Source organism: Capricornis sumatraensis, chromosome 3 (genome assembly GCF_032405125.1).
Source record: "Capricornis sumatraensis isolate serow.1 chromosome 3, serow.2, whole genome shotgun sequence".
Lineage (NCBI taxonomy): Eukaryota > Metazoa > Chordata > Mammalia > Artiodactyla > Bovidae > Capricornis > Capricornis sumatraensis.
In genome coordinates this window covers 162,418,936-162,433,949 of record NC_091071.1, presented here as the reverse complement: position 1 = coordinate 162,433,949, position 15,014 = coordinate 162,418,936, and the positions used below count along the sequence as shown (strand labels likewise).

The 15,014-nt window shown below is 37.7% G+C and overlaps 1 protein-coding gene across 1 annotated transcript in view; it reads left to right on the top strand.

Annotated features, from left to right (window-relative positions):
* The window catches only part of TRIP12 (thyroid hormone receptor interactor 12), a 153,294-nt gene that overhangs the window by 119,172 nt on the left and 19,108 nt on the right, over positions 1 to 15,014 (top strand). The window contains exons 22-34 of the mRNA XM_068967672.1: positions 798 to 1,005; positions 3,193 to 3,293; positions 3,512 to 3,686; positions 4,910 to 5,051; positions 6,100 to 6,291; positions 7,969 to 8,120; positions 9,601 to 9,758; positions 10,230 to 10,303; positions 10,386 to 10,585; positions 11,239 to 11,366; positions 12,558 to 12,709; positions 13,392 to 13,534; positions 14,796 to 14,952. Coding sequence (XP_068823773.1) covers positions 798 to 1,005; positions 3,193 to 3,293; positions 3,512 to 3,686; positions 4,910 to 5,051; positions 6,100 to 6,291; positions 7,969 to 8,120; positions 9,601 to 9,758; positions 10,230 to 10,303; positions 10,386 to 10,585; positions 11,239 to 11,366; positions 12,558 to 12,709; positions 13,392 to 13,534; positions 14,796 to 14,952 — 1,982 coding nt within the window. The remainder of the gene's footprint in view (positions 1 to 797; positions 1,006 to 3,192; positions 3,294 to 3,511; positions 3,687 to 4,909; positions 5,052 to 6,099; positions 6,292 to 7,968; positions 8,121 to 9,600; positions 9,759 to 10,229; positions 10,304 to 10,385; positions 10,586 to 11,238; positions 11,367 to 12,557; positions 12,710 to 13,391; positions 13,535 to 14,795; positions 14,953 to 15,014) is intronic.

Below are 15,014 nucleotides of genomic sequence, written 5' to 3'. Positions count from 1 at the left end.
TATAAATAATCTGATGGAAAGTTGTGGACTCTTCACCAGAAAAATGTGAATGTTGTGAACATGTGAACACACACCTTTGTATTCTGTCTCCATCCCCACCCCTCTCCAGCCCCATGTGCTTCCTCCCACAATCTAACCCCAAATATAAATCTCTGCCTTAATGGGTTATTGTTCCGTTTCCTCGTACACTTGCAGGGATGTGAAAATCTCCATCCTTCAATAGCTGGTGTTCTGTTTATTGGCAGTAGTGTTATTGCGATCTTGTCTCCTTGTAGCATTTGAAGTTAATAATTGTAGGTCCTTTTCTTATCTTTTGGCTATCCAGCCACAGGTGCACTGAAGTTTTGTAATTGTTTTTGATTCTTACAGTGGGTACTTTAAATTTCTGGTAGGACTTTATATGTGACCCCATTTAACATTTTGAGTATATTGGAAGGCCTCAGAAGAGATGTGTGTTCAGTCGCTAAGTCGCGTTTGACTCTGCGCCCCATGGACTGGAACATACCAGGTTCCAGTGAGTTTCCTTCACCGTCTCCCAGAGTTTGCTCAGATTCATGTTCATTGAGTTGGTGATGCTGTCTAACCATCTCATCCTCAATATAAGTATCTTTATTTAAATTTGAATTTACTTCCTTCTATTTTTTGGAGTCAGGTTGAAGACTCTGGCACCTCAATTATTTTCCTGTTTTGGTGTACTTTTTATTCATTCCTTGTGAATCAACATTAATGTTTTGGGATCTTGTAATGGTGGGGAGGTAGTCCTGATTAACACACACTCTAACCTCTGTTCTATAAAGGTGTAATGCATCAAGTAAAACACTTAGCAGAATCTGAGTCATTGTTGACGAGTCCACCAAAGACATGTACAAATGGGTCCGGATCCTTGGGGTCCACGCCATTGGTCAACAGTGGAACAGCCACGGCCGCCACCAATGCCTCGGCTGACCTGGGGTCCCCCAGCTTGCAGCACAGCAGAGACGATTCTCTAGACCTGAGCCCTCAAGGGTAAGTCAGAGTCCTGCAGTGACTCTTGTGCTCTTTGCTTGGAATTCTGCCCTGGTCTCTGAGTCGCACCCATGGAAGTGAAGTGTGTAGGGCACTACAGAGGGTGTACATTTTTCATTTTTTCATGTATGTTTTGTTAAGTATTTAATGAGAATGGGAAGAAAATTGAACACTTACTGAAAACCTGCTGTACTGAGCCATGTTTAGAAACCACAGTAGAGACATAGTATTTACATTGACCTGCAAGGGCACTAAAGCTCAGAGAAGCTAAGTGGCATAATGTCTTGAACTTACTATAACGATGAAGGATTTGAGCCTCATTTCTGATACCATAATCATAATGATTATTTACTATATTATGTTGCATCATATATTACTAACTTTGAGACATCTAGATATTGATACAGTGAAAATATTAAAAATTGGAACTTTTAGAATATAAGAAAAGAACCTGATTTCCCATCTGTCTTTTACTGGCATATCGGAACTTTTGCTCTTAATAAAAGCTAATGAGAATTCTAAGAAAATTCTCTGCTTGCACCTCTTTTTTAATTCCTTTGTTGCACCCTGTTGCTGAGAACGTTACCAGCCCTCATGTCGGTTACCATTTTGTACTGAAACACACTCTTAAAAGTGTTTTTGTTCCTTTGATGGAAGCTAAAGAGTCGATCTTGCTAAAGTGTATATTTAATAACTGGGGTCCAAAAATTTAATCTTAAGAACTGCGAAGCTCAGAATCCTAGCTGCTCTTGGTGCCCCCTGGTGGCAGTTGTACACCCTGATGTATATATGAGTTTTGAGAGTTCTGTAAATCCTGGTACAGTGTTATCTTAGGAAGCTACTGGGTTTAAGTGGTACCATGTAATGGGCACAGTCCAGGGTTTGGGGACCTAGAGGTATTACCAGGGACCCTCCACCTTCCCTGTTGTCTAGTTGAAATGTCTTGCCATTTTTCTCTCCCAGCCTTGCCCACCTCTCTCTTTCCTCACCAGCCCAGTTCTCTCCCCCAGCTGCTGTGGCAACCTGAGGTCATTGCAGGGTTTTACTCTCTAGCATAGGCATGGTGCCTGAGCTCTAGCACAAGTGCTTAGTAAAATATGATGCAGCTCACAGAGATGCAATGCTCCTGAGCTACTTTAAATGAAGGAACTAGACTTGATTATAGGTTCTGACAGTCAGTGCTTCTAAGGAAACAGAAATACTTTCAGAGAGAGACTTTCAGAGCTCTAAGTGATTGATTTCTCTTCTAATATGGTTTTAAATGAGAAGTTCATAAAAATTTGTAAATGGAATTAAGTTTATTCTTCGAAAGTTCACTTGTCCTAATTGTCAAGTATATTGATCACTCTATTAAGTGTTTTCAATAGACGTGTCAGATGTTGGAAGACTTTAAATTTTTTTTCCAGATTTTTCTTACTTGAATTATAATTTAACTGAACCATAACTTTTTTTATCATTTCCATCTTACGTAGTTTTGTTATTCTGTGAATGATAGTATAAACTATTTCTAAAGTTGTTAAATATAGTGAAAATAGTGCACAAAGCCATCCATATGTGTTGTATTTTATATATTCTAATTCAAATAGGTTGTTCACACTATCACTCTACTACATTTGTTCACAGATAACGGAATTTTTTATAAAAGTATTTATAAATGCATTCATTTTGGATATTATTATCTTTGCACACCATGAAATTACTTTGGGTAATATTGGAAAGTATTTTGATAATGTTAACCTTAATGTGCTGTGATTATTATTTTACTTACTGTCATTTAGATTAGAGAAGAAAAAAGGTACTCAGGTTTAACATTCTTTTTCTGATTTAAGATTGCATGGTTCGTTCTTTGCTTTGTATATTTGTTTTATATACTTTATTTATGTACTGCATTTAACAATGGAGTTTAACAAGGATTAATGAGATACTCTGTCTATTTGGTTTTCTTTTAGTAATTCAGTAGTCAAGGTATTTATATAGTTAGGTATTTTCTGAAGTAATCAATTTCTGTGTCTGTACACTTGTAGAACGTTGGTGCAGAGTTGGCATTAAATAATCACTAAATGGAAAATACTGTTATGACAGTATTTTATAACACATTGTTTCTGCCATTTTGGCTTGCTTTTAAGTGAGTGATGATATTAGAGGATGATAATTGCTAAACTTACCTCATGTTTTCCCGTGTGATAGTCGATTAAGTGATGTTCTAAAGAGAAAACGACTGCCAAAACGAGGATCAAGAAGGCCAAAGTATTCACCTCCAAGAGATGATGACAAAGTAGACAATCAAGGTAATTTGTGATGAAACCATGGGGAGGTGAAGGGAAAGGAACCAGCGGCTAAAGACACATGCTTTATTTTTGCTGACAGCTTTGAATCATGCCTGAGTTTGCTGAATTCCCAGTGCTCTTAGTTCTTGTAGCTAATTAATCTGTTGAGCCGAAGTCTTAAAATTCTGTTGGTTTTCATCATTTACACTAAAATGATTTAAGTATTGTTCTCTCCATAGCTAAAAGCCCCACCACTACTCAGTCACCTAAGTCTTCTTTCCTGGCAAGCTTGAATCCAAAAACGTGGGGAAGATTAAGCGCACAGTCTAATAGCAACAACATTGAACCAGCACGAACTGCGGGAGTTAGTGGTCTTGCCAGGGCCGCCTCGAAGGACACCATCTCCAATAATAGGTGAGGTGGGGGGATTCTGTGTTACTTCTGTTTCTAGATTAAGAAAAGCTTCATGTTATTCTAGTCAGTGTACCTATTATATAGAGATCGAAACATGGACACAGGCCTTTAATTTTTGCTCAGAGGTCGCATAGCTCCAGGATGGAGCAGATTCTCAGTTCTTGAGCCCGATGTCTGACTTTTTCTCATATTTTACAGTTTCAACATGTCTAGTTGGGAGTTGTGTATGTTCGAAACCAAGCAAATAGATTTCCCTTTGAATTTGTTCCTTAGTTTTGTTCTGGAAAAGGGAAAGCTGACGTATTTTCTGAACGTACACATGCTCTTATATAATAGCCCTCTTCTGCACTTCACAGTGGAACATAAGGATCTTAGAGCAGAGCCCTTTTTAGGAAATGTAAAACTGTCGGTTAAACCATTCAAACCAATTTATGGCTTTAAAAAAATTATTCCTTTAAAATCCTCAAGGATTCTTTTGTTTGACTCTGGGTGTAACATAGTGAAGTGAAGTGAAGTCGCTCAGTCGTGTCCGGCTCTTTGCGACCCCATAGACTGCAGCCTACCAGGCTCCTCTGTCCATGAGATTTTCCAGGCAATAGTACTGGAGTGGATTGCCATTTCCTTCTCTTGGGTGTAACATACCAACAGGGATTACTTCCTCTGCAAATAAGAAATTTTTAAAAAGCAAATTCCATTGGGAAAACAAGGTCTTTTTGTTTGGTTTGGTGGGTGGTTCTCAATTTCAGGTAGTAGAAATAAGCAAATATATTTCTGAAGTTACTAGAATTTGTTATTTGAACAGTGAGGTCTCAGTTGTCATAGCTTATTATGCACCTAATACATGTTTCTGGTCTATAGGAATATAAGGGACAGTGCAGATATGTCTATACCTTAGAAAACAGTCTTGGAAAATTGCTTTCAGTTTAACACTTAAGAAACTGTTAGGTTGTAGTGTCCATAGATGTTAGAACTGGGTTTTTTTTTTTTTTTTGGTCTTCATGTAGTGACATGAAATGTATTTTAAGTATTAACTGTGCATTTCTCTAGGTATAAGCCCATTTCCAAACTGAAACTTAAGTGAATGTGGAATCTAGATTTACTAGTCTGTAAACATAGGCCAAAAAAGAATTTTAAATGTAGCAGCTATCTGCCTTTGACCAGAAGTTATAATCGAAAACTTTTCTATGTACACTGAGTTTTTAATATCTTTTTCCTTCTTGCAGAGAAAAAATTAAAGGTTGGATTAAAGAGCAGGCACATAAATTTGTAGAGCGTTACTTCAGTTCTGAGAACATGGATGGAAGCAACCCTGCATTGAATGTCCTTCAGAGACTTTGTGCTGCGACCGAACAACTCAACCTCCAGGTACCGCAGCCAGTGCACCTAGCTGCTTCTCTGGACTCTTCCATCCGGCTCCTCCTTGCCTTGGTGACCCTAGATTTCCCTGGATTTATTTGTCTTAGAGCAACTTTTCTAACCAGACCTGCTCCTTTGGCGCTGACGTTTCTTTAACTTGTCTCTTGACTTCCGTGCTTCCTCATCTTATCATTAAGTGTGCTAGACATCTGGTCTTTGACTTTTCTCTCCCTCACCTTCCAGATCTCTTAACAAATAAAGTGTCCCTCGGGCACATCTCTCCTATCAGGTGTCTCCAGCTACAGGTACTAGCCTATGTTTACAGACTAGTAAATCCAGATTCCACATTAGACCACTTAAGTTTCAGTTTGAAAATGGGCTAAGATATACTTAGAGACATGCACAGTTAATACTTAAAATATGTTTCATGTCACTACATGAAGACCAAAAATAACAAAAATAACGGTTCTAATGTCTATGGACTCTACAACCTAGCAGTTTCCTAAGTGAGGGAGAAGCCCCTCCTTCACCGCTCTTTACCTGTGCCCTAAGAGTGCTCAGAAAGGGTAGAGGTGTCATAAACCTTTTGTGCTTCATCTGATCCTTTTTCCATTTTTGATGTACTTTGATCTGTGTGAGTAGCATATGTTTTCTAAGAAATTGTCTATTTCATTAAGTCTTCAAATGTACTATAAAGCCACACCTTAAACTCTTGTTCTGTCTTTTCATTTTGGTATTATATCTCTGTTCCTCCAGTTTGCTTTCTCATCCTTTGTCTTTTTTTTTTTCTTTAATACAACTACATTGGTTAAATGTGAAGTTTTGTTGTTTTTTTTAATGTCAGAATGGACACTGGTTTTCTGTCATGCAGTAATAACATTTTGTGAATGTGTGTGTTTATAAGATATTGTTTTTCAAGGATCTATCAAGTATGTACCACTTGCCCCTGATTTCTTTTTTAAAGATGTTTAAGTATCGGGTTGCTTTGGTGGAAATATGAATTGTGTACTTATTAAGGACTCTCTAAATCAGTGAATACTGTTTTCATCTCTTTCAGGTGGATGGTGGAGCTGAGTGCCTTGTAGAAATCCGTAGCATAGTCTCAGAGTCCGATGTTTCATCGTTTGAAATCCAACACAGTGGATTTGTGAAGCAGCTGTTGCTTTATTTGACATCTAAAAGTGAAAAGGACGCTGTGAGCAGAGAGATCAGATTAAAGAGATTCCTTCATGTATTTTTTTCTTCTCCAGTAAGTTACCTAATAATCATGCCTGTGTGTCTTATTTTGAGAGTAATTTTTCACTCATGCAGATATTTTCATCCCAGGAGTAATTTCTAATAGTTCTTGGTCAAGATACTGAGGTAAAAGTTTTAACTTGGATATTATACACGTATGGATTCCTTGGTCTTTTATGCGTTAGGTAAACAGTAACACAACAAAAGGGTGAAGCAAGTGCACTTACTGAAGCAAGTGCCTATGCTATGATTGATGTATCTTGATTCTGTGTTTTTGTGTAAGACAGACCATTAATTGTTTGGGCCTCCCTGGTAGCTTGGGCTTCCCTGGTGGCTCAGATGGTAAAGAATCCACCTGCAATGTGGGAGACCCAGGTTTGATCCCTGGGTTGGGAATATCCCCTGGAGAAGGAAAGGGCAATCCACTCATTTTCTGGCCTGGAGAACTCCGTGGACTGTATATTCCATGGGGTCTCAAAGAGTCAGACACGACTGAGCAACTTTCACTTTCACTTCCTGATAGCTCAGATGGTAGAGTCTGCCTGCAATGTGGAAGGACCCAGGTTCGATCCCTGGGTCAGGAAGATCCCCTGGAGAAGGATATGCCAACCCACTCCAGTATTCTTGTCCTAAAAAATCCCATGGATGGAGGAGCCTGGCAGGCTACAGTCACAAAGCATAGGACACATCTGAGCAACTAACACGACTAACAGTTGTTGAATGTATTTGATTCTCAATATCTGTTTTTGAGCATATTGCAGTTTTCAGTATATTTTTTAATAGAAATATGGTAGACATCATGTATCTATAGGCATAAGATAAAGTATATGTAAACATTTCTATTTTGTATGTAAGACACAGAACTAACAATTTCATTGAGGAATGGTTGATCACCATTTATAATGTGGATCATAAGACCAGAAGCCACAGAGCAGCTTCACTTTCTTCATTCTCAGTGAGTGAAAGCAAAAGAGTATCCCGGACACTGGTGACTTAACACCATTCTACTTGTTCATAATGGCTTAACAGAAGGCGATTCTCTGGATCGACTGTAATAGGGCTAAGGACAGCTCACTTGTGTGTGAGTGAAACTCACCGTGTCTGGTCATTGTTTGCAGGCATTGCTTGCATTATTTTAACTTGTTCCACGACCTAAAGTAGAATTGATAATTATTCGTGACTCATTAGCTGTATAGTTAATACTGGATATAGTTTTATACCATGCTAAAATTATGTACAGTCTGTAATCACTTACCGGAAATTCCTTGGGGATGGGTTTCATGAGTTTTGCCATACAGTACGTACACCACTTATTATCTGATAATCCCCAGTAGATTCTGAATAGTACTCCATATACATTAAGTATTTTTGCAACAAAACATATAACTATTCCTACTAAATAAAGGTAAATAAAGACTTCAAACAGCCATGTATCTGTCTGGGTCAGATTTTGCCACCAAATGAGTAGTGTTTTCAAGCCTTTTGGACTTAGGAATTGTGAATACGGGATTGTGTGCCTATATAAAAAGTGTGTTTATTGAAATAATTTATTTGGAAGCATTGTTCCAGCTAAATCCATCACAAAAAAATACAGTAGAGTAAGTCTTTTATAAAACTGCCTATTAAATATTATTGAGTGGTTCCATTTCATGAGGCCTTGCTTAACCTGTTGGTTTATTTATAACTTTAGCTTCCTGGAGAAGAGCCCATTGAACGAGTAGAACCAGTGGGTAATGCACCTTTGTTGGCATTAGTTCACAAAATGAACAACTGCCTCAGCCAGATGGAACAATTTCCAGTCAAAGTGCATGACTTTCCCAGTGGAAATGGGACAGGAGGCAGGTAAGGATCCTTGCCTAGGTGTGCTCTTGCCACTGGATTTTATACTTTTGTTGAGGTAAAGTGGCAGGAGGTCTCGTGACATCTTGGTCTGCTCAAAGAACACTCATTATAAGGACTGAGGAGATTAAATATTCTAATATGCGAGTCAAATAACTTTTATTCCTAAAATCATACCCTGTATCTTAAATATGTTTTGAAAATATGAAGCCAACTTGTGTTGGCAAGTTACAATAGGCTTAGTTTTCCTTAAATTTAGGCTTAGTTTCCTTAAATTGATGCACTTTAATGTATAAAGCTTTTCTCCAAGAAGTTTGTAGTTACAGATGACAAAATGATTACATTCTGTGTATAATGTGATTTCATATGTGATCCAAGTGGTTATAACTTTGCGTTTTAATGGGTTTTGACGAATAAATGTTTATTTTTTCCCATAATGTAGTAGCTTTACAGGACTCAAGTATAGAAAGAATACGTTAAATTCCTTGATGTGTTTTTACAGAATGTTACAAGCTTCCTGGAATATTATGGCTAGCAGCCTGAAAAACTTTTAAAAAATTAGTTTGGTTTTAAAAAATATAGTCTGGTGTGTCATAAAGATATTTAAAGTTTTGACTGAATTAAAACGGTATGCAATATTGAATAATGAAGTGATCAGTGTTGTCTAGGTTTTTTCCTGCTTTGAAACTTAATGTATAGAGTGGTATTTAATTTTGATTATTAAACTGTCCTGGAAGATTTTTATGAACTAAAGGGGTACTTTCTAATACATACATGAGAAAACCATAAAGGTTTTCATTTATATCTGAATTTGTGTAAAGTATGTATGTTTGCATATATATGTATCAATATAATGGAATATTCTTTCCAATACCCCTATTTGCATGCCTTATCAAACCTCTTAGCTGCATTTTAAACTCCTCTGTATTTTACTCTTGCCAGACCTTTTCAGAAATGAGTAATTAAATATCATTACCAGGTCTAGACTGATGTAGCTGTCAAACTGCTTCACTCAAAAGACTGTAGCAAAGTAAAATGTAAAGGTTAGTTTTTAAAGTAATTTTGTAGCTGAAATCTTCGAAAGCAAAAAATGAGGGTTTATTGTTTGTTTTTAAATAAAGAGGACTTAGTAGGTAATGGCAAAATATTGCCGAAATGAGCATGCCCAAATGGTTCAGGAATTTTTATCCTGGGGAAATAATTCCTTCTCAGTGGTGAGGTATTTCTGCTCACATAGATTCATGGTGGGACAGAGATGAAATGTTGATTGAATGTTCTCATATGCATGTGTACATATCCTCTTTTATGATAAGTCTTTTCCAATAACTTGAATTGCTGGCTGTACTATTTACATAGTTACTTTGTGCCTCAGGAAAATACAGAGTTTGTATTATCTTGCTTTTATTTTAATTAATGTATGCTGATTTTGAAAATAATAGAATAACTCTTTTTCACAAATTATCTTGAGCTTCTCTCTCAACAGAGGATCACAGGCTTTAAAATTTTTCAACACACATCAGTTAAAATGCCAGTTACAAAGACATCCAGACTGTGCAAATGTGAAGCAGTGGAAAGGTGGACCTGTCAAGATTGACCCCCTGGCTTTGGTGCAGGCTATTGAGAGATACCTTGTAGTTAGAGGTACTTTCTATATATGTATCTTGTGTGTTTATGTGTACATTTGGGATGAAATTAACATTAAGGGATATATACATTATCTCCCTGTTCATTGCTGTGTTTGTCAAAACCTAGCATCAAGAACTTGGGTGCTCATTACTTATTTTATATGTAGTATTTAGAAACGTTAAATTTTTTTAGGGGTTGACTGCTTACTTGGATGACTGGGTGGGTGATGGGTTAATTTATGCTGGTGTAATAGAAATGACAGTTTGTAATGTAATGTAATAGAAGTGACATTTTGTACCTGACAGTTTTCTTAGATCTTTCTGCTTTGTAGATCAAAATGTAATATACATGTTTTTCCAAGAATGATTAGATCAAAATGTAATATACATGTTTTTCTAGGAGTATGTTAGTTTAACAAGTATATATATAGGTTTTTCTTTGCCACCCAAAATTGCCAGGAATTTAACAGACTTCTTGGGTCCTTAGGGTATGGAAGAGTAAGAGAAGATGACGAAGACAGTGACGACGATGGCTCTGATGAGGAGATAGACGAATCTCTGGTAGGGTGCTATTCCCACCATGTTTTAATGTGTAGAGTTCAGGGCCGATAGCTTAAATGGATTTTGTTTTTGCTCTGTTTAGGCCGCTCAGTTCTTAAATTCTGGAAATGTGAGACACAGGCTACAGTTTTACATCGGAGAGCATTTGCTACCGTATAACATGACTGTGTATCAGGCAGTACGGCAGTTCAGTATACAGGCTGAAGATGAACGGGAGTCCACGGATGATGAGAGCAATCCTCTAGGAAGAGCTGGCATTTGGACGAAAACTCATACAATATGGCAAGTCTGAAAATGACTGGTTTTTCATCAACAGTGTTCATGTGTTTTGGAATTCCTATTACTGGCTGGCTTGCATAAGGAGAGAATGGACTCTAAATTCTGTAGTTTGTTATTAAAAGCCACTTTCAGCATTCCATCGTGTGTGTGTGTGTGTGTGTGTGCGCATTCCATCTGTGTGTGTGTGTGTGTGTGTGTGTTAGCTTCCTCATTAGATTTACATGAAAATGTGTTTGGGCAATAAATAATCATAACTTGTCTCTACTTTAATAGTAGCTTCAAGCCTTTAAATAAGTCAAAAAAGAACATACGATGATATTCCTGTAGGTAGTAGGAAGTTTGGCACCTGTTATCCCTTAGAGGCGTTTGGGTACAATTTCCTACGTTGCTGATGAATATCTGCATACTCATTGAAAGAGAGTAATTCTTCCCAGAACCAGCCCTTGGAGTTGGCCCCTCCTAGGATGGTGGTCTCAGGGGGTCTTTTCTAGGAAGCAGTCCCACTGACATTTGTCCAAATCCACAACTAGGGAGACTGTGGCTAGATATCAGGGAACTGTTCTGGTAACTGTGTAATCAGTGGCTTGCACTTTGGCCTTGGAGAATAACTTGCAGTTTTAAAACCTCCTTTTGGTTTTTGTACTCTATTACTTTAGGTACAAACCTGTGCGAGAGGACGAAGAAAGTAATAAAGATTGTGTTGGTGGTAAAAGAGGAAGAGCCCAGACAGCTCCAACAAAAACGTCCCCTAGAAATGCAAAAAAGCATGATGAGCTGTGGAATGGTGAGCGATGCCGACAGGGCAGTGGATTGCCACTGCCATGGGGCAGTAGACTTCCTGCCCTCAAGGTTTTAACAGTGTTTTATATCTAGTAGTAGAAGCTGTATAATTTATAAAGATATAAATTACTACAAACACTTGGTTGCTTTAAATTGAACCGTATGAAACCTTATCTTCAGAGAATATTGGGAAAAACTTTTTCATGAAATCAGAAGCAAATTTCATTAGTAGAACATATTCACTAAAGAAGAGACTAGTCATTGGCAGGGTGTCCCTTAGCTTTTATTGTTACTCGTTATAATAGTAAGATCTAACAGTTAATAGAAGGAATAGAAAGTTTTGCCAGGTTATAAAATGATTACCGAAAGTAGTTGACACCTCCCAGTTGACTTACCTTCCTTTCTAATATTTCCTTCCAGTCTGATTTTGCTCATTTCCCGCCCTTTTTTAATATGATGGTAACCATGCCTTACTGATAGGCCGCTTTCCTAGGGGACCACTCCCTATCAGGGGTTTCCAGTCACTGGTGATGTTGAAATTTCCCTGGTCCACAGAAATAAGTGATCATAGCAGTTTTGTTTTTCATAGAACTAAGTTTTTAACATAAGAAGGTCTTTATTTTGAGATATTTGTCTCTGTGCTTTCAGTATTAAAAAATTGCCCTTTTATGCAGTGATCATGTTGTACTTTTTAATTTCTTGGCTTGGTAAAAGTAAGTGATAACAGCTCAATCTTTTTTTTTTAATTGCTATTACTTTGTGAGATCTAACAGCAAAGGAATCTCAGCTCCTACTTGAAACTGTCACACTGTTTTATATGGTCATTTAAAACTGGATATTAAAAAATGCAGGAAATACCTATAACTGAATGTAAATATTTTGTCTTTACTCCTCTATGGCCATTTTCTTCTTAACTGTTTTTCTAGTGTAAAGAGGAAATGCAAAGGAGTCAGTTTTTCTCCTCTACAGTGTATTTGTATGAGAGGAAAAGTGGAATTTTCCTAAGCCTGGATGATTTATCTATAAGATAAGGAGGAAGAAATGTTTAAGCTATCAGTACTTACTAATAAGATACTGAGCGTTAAACCTTAATCACTTGTGGTCACTGTTTTAGGCACCATGAGATGATGCTGGCTCCATTAGCTACAACTTCCTAACTTTGATCAGCACTTAACTTTGAATTCTTGCCCTCTAGATGGAGTGTGCCCGTCCGTATCAAATCCTTTAGAAGTTTACCTCATACCCACAGCACCCGAAAATATAACTTTTGAAGACCCGTCATTAGATGTGATTCTTCTTTTAAGAGTTTTACACGCCGTCAGTAGATATTGGTATTACTTGTATGATGTGAGTAATGCTGTCTACTTTTGAAGTTTTCCTGTTGTATTGTCATAACACGTTATCTCTTAGTTTCTGTCTAGAGGTTGATCAATTTCCTGTTGTACTAGAAAGAAAAACAGTGATTCAGCCAAATAGCGGGAATCCCAGCCCATTGACTTGCAGTGTACTTGTCAGTGGGAGCTTCTCCCTCCCTCTCCCTCCCTGCTCCCACCCCATGTTCTTGGATTAGTTTTCTTGGCAGACTCATAAATTATTCTCTAGCTATAATTTGTCAAATCAAGCAAAAAGTAAAAATTGAACATTAATTTATTGTAATTAAATCTTTAGGTACGTTTAGCTTAAAGTCCATTTATTCAAGATGTATATGAGGTCAGGCAAAAGTTGAATGCTGTCTTCAAAACGTAAAAATAATGGAGGGAAGAATGAAGAGGAGTTGGCCTTGCTTGAAACATCAGCTGGTGTGTCCATGGCTGAGCTAGCGCCAGCGGCCTGTGGGGGTTGGGATGTTTCAGCTATGCAATATTGTAAAAATTGCCGTTTGGGTTGGGACATACCAATGAGAAGCTGTATGTTAGAAGCCAGCAGGGGATATCTAAGCACACTGTGTATGTATTTGGGGATAAAGGAGACGATCAGAAACGTAATCTTCATGTTTTACTGCATAATAGACTCTTTTTTTTTTTTCCAGAATGCAATGTGCAAGGAGATTATTCCAACTAGTGAATTTATTAACAGTAAGTTGACAGCAAAAGCAAATAGGCAGCTTCAAGATCCTTTGGTAATCATGACAGGAAACATCCCTACATGGCTCACTGAACTAGGAAAAACCTGGTAAGACAATCACTTCTGTCCTGGTGGGCTTGAGAGTGTTACCATTTGTGTTGGTCTCCACATAATTTGTTACAAAAGCATAGTCTTTAGTTGAGCCTATTTAAAAGGTGTCACTTTAGTGGCCAGACAGGGTGAACTGGGGCCAGTCCTGGGTCTACTTGATAGTGTCTTTATATGTGAAATAGGAAAGAACAGAAGGATATTTGACCGAAGAGATTCGACTGTCTTCCATCATAAAATTACAAAACAAAGGTGGAGTTGGTTGATTCTCCAAGCCTCTTTGGGTCCAGACCTACATTCTCAGAGACAATAGGACTACACTGGTGAATACAGTAACCACAGCCACATGTGGCTGTATTTACATTTAGATGAATTAAAATGAAAGAAAATTGAGTTTTCTAGTCACACTCTCCACATCCTTGCCTGAATTTCCGTATTGGACATGATGGATACTGAAGGTTTAAGTGAAGTCGCTCAGTGATGGATACTGAATGTTTAAGTGAAGTCGCTCAGTCATGTCTGACTCTTTGCAATCCCATGAACTGTAGTCTACCAGGCTTCTCTGTCCATGGGATTTTCCAGGCAAGAGTACTGGAGTGGGTTACCATTTCCTTCTCCAAGGGATCTTCCTGACCCAGGGATCAAACCCAGGTCTCCTGAATTGCAGGCAGACGCTTTACCCTCTGAGCCACCAGGGAAGCCCTAAGTAATGCTCTTGGCAGCTCTGTGTCAAGATCTTCCAAAATCGTGTATCAGTAGCAAGGCCTGTGTTTCTGTAGCGTTCATTTTTTTTAAAAACCACCAGCTGCCTTTTGGCAGTTTTGAGTGACTTGACAAATGCAGAAACTAAGAGGAAAATCATAAGTTTAGTAAAACCATTACTTGTGTGTGTATGGTGGAATGGGGTGGGCTGGTAACCTGGTGAAGTGGTGATTATATTTTAAAATTTAGTCTTCCCTAATCATGTTATACATATTTACTAAGAGATTGTTGGGTAGATTTAAGATGATCTTGGATGGACTTGATCTTTGTGGTTGAATTTCAGATTTCATAGTGAATGGCTGCTTAATGTATTGTTACTAAATCACTTAGTTCATGCAAGAATTATGAAAATTATTCAAAATTAGTTTGAGTAGACCACTTTTATTGATTACATTATAATTATTAATTGTATCATATCAAAAGTTGTTTCTGAGATAGGATTTTTAAGTGGGTTCTGATTCTAATTCAGTTAATAAATTTATATCGCATCTTTTTACAGCCCATTTTTCTTCCCTTTTGATACCCGGCAAATGCTTTTCTATGTAACTGCATTTGATCGGGACCGAGCAATGCAAAGATTACTTGATACCAACCCAGAGATCAACCAGTCTGATTCTCAAGATAGCAGAGTTGCACCTAGATTGGACAGGAAAAAAGTAAGTTTCTCCCATAAGTATTTAAAGTTAAGCCATACTGAGCTTTTAAAATAGTGGGAAAA